The sequence below is a fragment of the Cebidichthys violaceus genome, unplaced genomic scaffold (genome assembly GCF_023349555.1).
Source record: "Cebidichthys violaceus isolate CVI_PGR_0920_01 unplaced genomic scaffold, fCebVio1.0.p SCAF_8, whole genome shotgun sequence".
Taxonomy (NCBI): Eukaryota; Metazoa; Chordata; class Actinopteri; order Perciformes; family Stichaeidae; genus Cebidichthys; species Cebidichthys violaceus.
This window is the reverse complement of record NW_027176964.1, coordinates 9,080,506-9,088,657: the sequence shown is the minus strand read 5'-3', so window position 1 is coordinate 9,088,657 and position 8,152 is coordinate 9,080,506. Positions and strand designations below refer to the sequence as shown.

The 8,152-nt window shown below is 38.8% G+C and overlaps 1 protein-coding gene across 1 annotated transcript; it reads right to left on the bottom strand.

Moving 5' to 3' along the window:
• Positions 1-7,834, bottom strand: LOC137892781 (serotransferrin-like). Its single transcript, XM_068738158.1, has 17 exons — positions 7,733-7,834; positions 7,497-7,645; positions 6,286-6,388; positions 5,982-6,173; positions 5,186-5,315; positions 4,945-5,000; positions 4,077-4,240; positions 3,790-3,940; positions 3,528-3,688; positions 3,336-3,432; positions 3,223-3,243; positions 2,421-2,585; positions 1,920-2,070; positions 1,171-1,238; positions 924-1,078; positions 510-702; positions 1-365 (listed from the first exon to the last, which is right to left on the bottom strand). Exons 1-17 carry the CDS (start codon positions 7,770-7,772, stop codon positions 319-321), a joined length of 2,043 nt encoding a protein of 680 aa, XP_068594259.1. The 5' UTR covers positions 7,773-7,834; the 3' UTR covers positions 1-318.
• Between the last annotated feature and the right edge of the window lie 318 nt (positions 7,835-8,152).

The following is an 8,152-nucleotide window of genomic DNA, read 5'->3' as shown; positions in this document are numbered from 1 at the left end:
GAGCATTAAAAAGGCTTTATTTGAGAAAAGTCAGGCACATGTTAACAAAACATAGTTGATCCCCTAACAGGTAATGTAACATTATGTTTCAACAGCATGAAAATAGCTAGATGTGGACATGATTGGTCACAGGACAGTTGATTTGTAAGTAATGGTAGTGCAATGTATCTGTTTGTCGGTTGTTGTTCTAAAAACAGGTCTACAACAAGATCAGTAAGAAAATACAAATGGCAATTTTTGGGTTGAGTGTGGTAAGTGTGGTAATGGTGCCCGAATCACAGAGGGCTGAGTGAGGCACCACATGCTCCGTGGTTGTCACTAGTTTGTTTCATAGCAGGAATGGAAAGTGCAAGATTTCTCCAGATCTGTTGGGAACAGAAAAAGACAAAAAAAAAGTTACAGACACATATTTATGCTGTCTGTGATGTGTCTTGGATACAGAGGTACAATTTCCAAGTTAATCTCTATACTGTCATATTACTCTTGATTTGACCAACGGTAGTACAAACCTGGAGTGGTTTCACCGCACTGTCTGAGCGAATTCATGGCAGTCATGTACTCTGTTCCCAAAAACGTGTCATAGCTTGTTCCAGCGTCAACCGTCTGGAGACACTTAGTGGAGTCCGTGAAGAGGAGGTTCTTTCCAAATTCTGACTTGAACATGCCGAATGAGTCATCACTGACACTGGCACCAAATCTGGTCTGTGAAGAGAAATAAAAAGAAGATTTAAATTATTCCTTTGATCTAGTAATTTAGACATCCATATCAAGGTCAGAAAAAGCAGGGGTTTAGGGTAAAACATGCTGTTGAAAGTGAGGAAAACACCTGTAAAATAAAAAAACAAGTGTGCAAAAATGCCCTTTTTTTACTTTTACCCTGTATTTTATGCCTCATGACCTAAAAAAAAAAAAACATCAATGACCTGCTGTTCCAAGAGAATGCGAACAACCTCGTTGCGGGTCTCTGGACGAGTCACCACAGCGTGGGCGGGCACGACAGCCAGGTGACAAGATTCATAATCGCGGACTGACACTGGAGTCCTCCCCGGGCAGATCAGCTGGTAGTCGTTCTGGATGACTTTAACAAGAAGAGTAGCAAGAATTTTATAGTTTTATACCAAACGACACATTCGCAGTTTAGATGTAGACAGGTCAGTGTCAGTCTCTTACCTTCAGTGTTTTCTAGAATGGTTGTGTGTCTGATGAAGGCAACATCTCCGGCATCGGCAATCAGACATCTATAATGATATGAAAAACATAACTTGGGCAATATGAAGATGGGGTTTCCACCCTGAACAGGGTGACCTGGAAGAGTAATTAGAGAATAAGTAGTTTGCCATCTTTGGAAATACATGTATTTGCTTTGTCAGATGAGAACACTGATACCACTCTCATGTCGGAGTGCTGAGTAAAGAGCTGGAATTGGAAGGCAGTTAGCTTAGCTTAGCATAGCATAAAGACTGACGCAGGGGGAAACAGCTAGCCTGGCTCGCTTCAAAAATGAAAAAATATGCCTGAAATAATTGATACAATGTATCTTGTTTATTTAAGCCAAAGACAAATATAAGAGTAAAAACTATTTTTGGGGGGTTGAAGGAAAAGTTTGCGCCATTACTATTTCTTATAAGTCCCCCTAAAACCACAAATTGCCATTTTTACATGTCCGTCAAACAAATCAGATACAGATAATTAGTGAGTTTTAAAACCGCTGGTAGAACTTTGGAGAGAGCCATGCTAGTTGTTTCCATCTGCATACAGTCTTTGTGCTAATTTAGGCCTCCTGGTTCAAGCTTGTAAACCTACCACACAGACATGAAAGAGGTATCAACTTCAGAAAGAAAGCGAATGTACGCATTTTCCAAAATGTCAAACTATTCTTTGAACATACGCGCATGTAAAATTGCACTGTTGTGTCCTACCTCAAGGCTCCAGCGTTGCCGTAGTACCGCTCTTCAGAACTGGCTTTGCACTTGAACTCATCTCCCACATCTTTGCCGCTGCCAATGCACTGAGCACAGAACGTAGAGTTCGGGTCTGCTCCGGGAGCACAGCCGCTACTGAAGAACGTGGCTGAGGAGAGGAGGGGATAGAATGTGTTACACTCAGTATGTGGAAAAGTCAACCATGTCTCCTAAAAATATATATTGCTACACTAAGGAATTTTTTTTTTTGTTAAATATTACTTTTCTTAAACTTTACCAAGTGCTTTGAGTTGCCTAAACATACTGCAACCATGAAAGAATGGTGTTGCTACAATTGGACTTTGTAATTAAATATGTAAACATTTTGCAACTTCGCATACTGTGCGTTCACTGAAACATTTCCTCGTACGATTCATAGGAAACGTAATCTTGGCGGCATTGCGTTTCTTTCTTCACATAGTGGCGATTTTTCAAGAGAAGATGCATACAGTCACTTACTGAAGTCACAGTCACCGGTCTGTTTGTGTATTTGACCCATGGGGACGTTCCAGCCAGCAGTTCTGCCGATGCCTGTGTGGCAAGACCTCTTGCCCTTCAGCTTTTCCCAGGTCAACCCTGAACTCTTCTTTACCACAGCAACAGCATAGTAAGAGGAGGCTGTGGCTGAAGAGTGAAAGTACAGAAGGATGTGAATATCTGTCGGACAATTATCGGTATTCTTTTATTTTATTTAAATTCCTAAAGCTGTGAGATGCACACACATTTTCTGCTCCGTAATTTAATTTAATTTGTTACTTGAGAAACACAGTGTTCCATTTTTTACACTTCCATAATAATCAAATCCATGTAAACTGTTAGCATAATCTAGAAAGTCTTTTAACCACAGCAGGTGAGCTGGACATGCTAAAATGTGAAGTCTGTGTACAGTGAAGCATACAACTCAAAATATATGGAGAATAAAGTTTCCATTATTAATTATTTAATGAATTCAAATGGAGCTTCTCTGTCAAGAAAATTCCTATTTTTCTCATAATAAGCACCAAATTACGTAGCTCTTTTCCAGAAAACTTCCCCAGAAATTATTCCGAAATGAACACATAAACATCACAGTGATATCAACTCGATGTTGTCTAGGATTTTTGCAATTGTCATATAGTTACATACAGTAGATGAAATGTTATCTTTTGATGGTCCTCAAGGCTGCATTACAGCCAAATCGCACACTTGTCTAAGTACTAAACATACGTTGTTTTGTTTTAATGTAGGCGATATCTTAACATTTGATTTAGTCTGTAATTACCTTCAGAGGCGCTGCACAGCGCTGTGGAGAGAGACAGAGATTCAAATATTGCTCATCTGGAAAAGGTGAAATACATTGTGTGGCATGGGGTCTGTGCTATCTAAGCCTCCCACCTTCGTTGTACTGCTCCACCATAGCAGGAACCAGACCACACTTCCCAGCGGTGTACACCTGTCCTCCATCCACTGCCATTGCGTCAGCCTCTTTACGCTTCAGGATAACAGAGAGACAACAGATAATCAGAGACAAACGCCACAAAATTTAACAAAGAGAGATCTCAAGGTTGTGACGGAAAACTGTTTTACCATAATCTTTTTCAGGCACTCTTCAACTGTGGGGGCATTCTGGCACTCAATGGCGGTGTTGCCATCAACCTCACTATTGATGCTCCACTTGTCGCACTTGCTCATCTCAGCGTGGCCCACAGCACACCATTTAATGGCAGTGGATGTAGTGCTTGTCGGCTCTGGAGAGTGAAGTACAACCATAAACCAGGGTCTGCAGTCTAACAATTGAGTTTGCGCAAAGATTAATGTGTATGTTTTTATCTGCTTCTGTTAAAAGTACCTTTAAGGGAACGGATGACGTTCATGTATCCAGCACCCAAATACAGGAAGGAATCAATGTTTGCGGGCAGCTGCACCAGCTTCACTGCTGAGTCTTTGAACATCAGGTTTTTGGCAGGTGCATAGGCTGCAGAGGAGAAGAGGTCAAAGTCCTGAAAAGACAAAAAGTGGGTTCACTCATTATGCAAGACCACAAGTAACATGCTTAAATTAAATCACATTATATTGAGATTTACTGTATTTCGGTGCCACTCACTCTTTGCGCAGTACAAATATTTAGTATCATACCTGTACTGAATTGAGGCTAGTCCAGATTAATTCAGCCAGCTGTGGGTCCTTGCGGCTGACAACAGCATGAGCTGGTACTTTGGACAGGTGGCAGGTTTTATAGTTGTCAATAGGCGCCCTGGTGTTATCTTTACACAGCAGCTCATAGTTGACCTTCTCCGAATCTGAAAGTGTGCCACATCAATAAACAAAAGTTCTTACAATCTTCCACTTCTAAATAAACATTTTACCAATCTTCTCCCTACCACATTTTGTTAAGTCAAATTCTATGGTTCATTAAAGGAGTACTTTGTTTATAGATATTTTTGGCAAATTGTATTAGTTGTGGCAATTATAACCAAGAGTGAGAATCTGAGCTGTGATGTTGAATAAAAGTGTAATACAACAGAAAAACAGCCTCATATGAGTATGTGATACAGGCTTATATTTTGCAGCAAATATACAGTATATAATAAATAGTTACAGATAATTGGCTTGGTTTTAAGATGGACAGAATAGATTATATATATACGTATATATATATACGTATATATATATATATATATATATATATATATATATATATATATATATATATATACACGTATATATATATATATATATATATACGTATATATATATATATACGTATATATATATACAACTCTTGGTTATATATATATATATATATATATATATATATATATATATATATATATATATATATATGATATGGTATATAATCTAATGAAATATAAAAGCCATGACAATTAGAACATTTAACTACTGTAGTCTCATTCTGGAGATTTGAAACAACTGACCAGTTTACTTGCTGACATTACTATGAGTCCATAATTCATATTGGAATAGATGCCCGTCTGATACTGACCTGGTACAGTGAGGTGCATCACAAAAGCCACGTCTCCAGCGCCGTCCTTCAGGCACCTATTAAGAAGACCAGTCGACAGGTACATCAACATTATTGGTTTGTTTGTTACCGACAGTATAGTGTATTTCCACCGGGTTAAAGAAGGCATCAAGATTAACATGTCACAGGATGGATCTGTGGTCATATTTGGAAGATAAATGTGCAGAGGTTGATAGAGGACAGATCAGAAACTAATACTGACTGGAAGGCTCCGCTGTAGTCGTAGTAAGGCTCACTGTTGGACTTGGAGCAGTCTCCGGCGCACAGTTGACACAGTTTGCTGCCCCTTGCTGCCCCCGGGGCACAGCTGGAATGGAAGTAGTTGCTCACCGCTGCAAAACAAAAAGCCGATCCGTGGCAAAGATTTTAAAAACAGTATGTTAAAGTTAGTCCCAGTCCCTGTAAAGCAGCTCCACCACCCACAACGTTAAGACAGATTGACCAGAATCCATAAATAAAGTCTCAATATTGCTTTTTATTATTTGGATCTTCCCTACTTATTAGACAACTGCTCTTTTCCCAACATGAGGCTGTTTTAAATAACATAATATTTAAGCTAGCGTTAAAGTAAAGGCCTAGTAAACATTATTATGTTAAAGGAATAGTATGCCATTTTGAGAAATGGGATTACTCGCTTTCTTGCCGAGAGTTAGATGAGGAGATTGATCACTCATATCTGTAAATTGGTATACATGAAGCTACAGCCAGCAGCCAGTTAGCTTAGTTTAGCATAAAGACTGGAAAGACTTCACATTGTGGTTTTACAGGGGGTTATATATGCCAGACTGTTTCTTGGCTGGGGGTGATCATAACTTTGTGTTACTTCCTGCAGTTATAACTTGTCTTTTTTACACCTTTGTACGAATTAAACAAATAAAACGTGTTAATTGGTGAGCTTTGACACAGCTAATGCCCACATTTCACACCATGATCAGTGGTGACATGTACACGTAGTAACTTTTATTTGAGAATTGTGCTTAACATTTAGTGTAACTTACCCTCCTCAACAGGTTTGTCTTCAAGGCCTCCCCACTGAATCAAATTCAAGGACACCAGAGTTCCTATGGGGATGTTCCAGCCTGCAGAGTTCCCCAACCCAGTGTGGCAGGATTTCTTCCCCTGGAGTTCATTAAGCTTAAATGTAGTGCCCTTCTTCACCACAGCAACAGCGTAGAAACAGGTCTCTGAAGCTGGATGTATGCAGAACAATTGTGAGCGAAAAGTTAGCTCATGTAGCTCATTTAAAATGCTATAAGAAATCCTCTCTCGTGGTCAGTAAAGACAGCTGATTAGTGAACATACAGGTGCCGTAGTCCTCAGCAATAATGGGCTGCAGGTCGAAGTTGTTCAGTCCAGCAATGTAGATGTCCCCTCCATCCAAAGTGATGGCATCTGCCTCACCAGCCTGATGAAAAAAACAAAAACAAAACTGTCATCAACCAGCAACACGATGTTTCATTTCTCCGACAGCTCAAAGGCATGTGGCGAATGGTTCCATGCATACTTTGTTCGTAGCTAAATGCAGAAGTGCAAAGTAAGACATCTATTTAAGCACTGTACTTTGTTGCAAAGGTGAGATATGGGTAATTATCTTGAAAGCTTTAATTCAATGCTACTTTATACTTATTCCACTCCTTTTCAGGGGGGAATATTGTACTTTTTTTGCCGTTCTACACTTCTTTGATGGCTGCTGTTAACAGGTATTTCTCATATCAAAAACATTTTACAAACAAAACATATGATCAATGTCTAAAATGAAATGCAGCGTTGAAGGTTAAATTACCAAATAAAGCAGTTATCTCCACCTCAACTAGCTAAATACATTCAGCAGCAGCTTACTTATAAATGCATCAAACATAACGATTATGTTATAACATTATTAAATATGTATTAATATTACTTTTACTGTTGATACTTCATTTTTGCTCATAATAATGCGCTTGTTTGTACTAATTTTGGATAATTTTCTGAACAATTTCCAGGTACTTATTTGAGCATTTACATTTTATACATATTAGGTTTTCAGAGGGAAATATTGTACTTTTTTACTCCATTACTTTTTTCAGACAGCTATAAAAAAAAATATTATAGATTGAGATTTGGTATGTTAAACATAAACATAAAGCACTATGATTGATATACGTAATCAACCCGTTGCAAAGTACTCAAAAATAGCTCTATCTTGACCTGTTAAAAGATTAAAAGGTTGTTTACACATAATTTCATCAATAATAGGCTAATAATATAAATAATATAACATATATTAATGTAACATTAGGGGCCATCCTGCATATAGTGTATACTTTAATTACTGATACTTCAAGTATATTATGCTAGTAACACTTCAGTACTTATTTACTTATTAAGATTTGAATGCACAAGCTCGTACTTGTAATGGAGTATTTTTACATTGTGGTGATGGAAAATCAAACCGAAGACAGAGCTATGAAGAATAATTGTGTGACGAGCACATTTCATTGAGCGCGTGCTCTGGATGATGTTCCTCTCCTCACCCTAATTGCAATGATGCAGCCGAAGGCGTTGTCCCTCTTCACGCAGGAGAACACCGGAGCTTTCCTCTCAAGGGCCACACATTTCTGAAGTTCTTTGACCGACGTGACGCACCATTTCACCTTGTTAGCTGGAGCCGCGAACACGGCGGCTGCAAATGCAGGTGGAAAAAAATAAACAATGAAAATGTGCTTAAAACATTAAAACATGCCCGTGGAACAATATTAAATGTCCTTACCGAGGCATCCGAGCAGCGATACAAAGAGGAGAGTCTGCATGTTGGACGGCGGGGTCTCCAGGTCAGCAGAGCAGGCTGTCCGGGAGGCAGCTCGAGCTTTTATAGCAAACCTCTGACTGAGCTGGGGGGGGGGGAAAGAAAAGAAAAAACTTTGCTCAGGTTTCTGAAATCCCCCAGAGGGCCAGAAAAAAAGAGTTAAATATGCCAGAAAGCAAGAGGTAATTTAAGATTAAAAACATGATAACATATTGCCAACTCACTCAAATTCTGTTCTACTTTCTGATTTCATAGTTGTATTCGAAGTTTAACTTATTTCAGTTCATTGTTTTAACTCTGTTTATCACATATTTTTTATTTTGTATGGTGTGTTCACGTGCTTTGGGTTTTAGTCGGAGACTTTATAGTAAAAGTAATTACAGT

Excerpts from the sequence above, each read along its gene's own strand:
- LOC137892781 (XM_068738158.1), bottom strand. The coding sequence starts at position 7,772 with ATGCAGACTCTCCTCTTTGTATCGCTGCTCGGATGCCTCG. Across the intron at positions 7,646-7,732 it reads ATCGCTGCTCGGATGCCTCG|CCGCCGTGTTCGCGGCTCCA; the intron begins GTAAGGACATTT and ends CTGCATTTGCAG. Across the intron at positions 3,941-4,076 it reads CTAGCCTCAATTCAGTACAG|GACTTTGACCTCTTCTCCTC; the intron begins GTATGATACTAA and ends TTGTCTTTTCAG.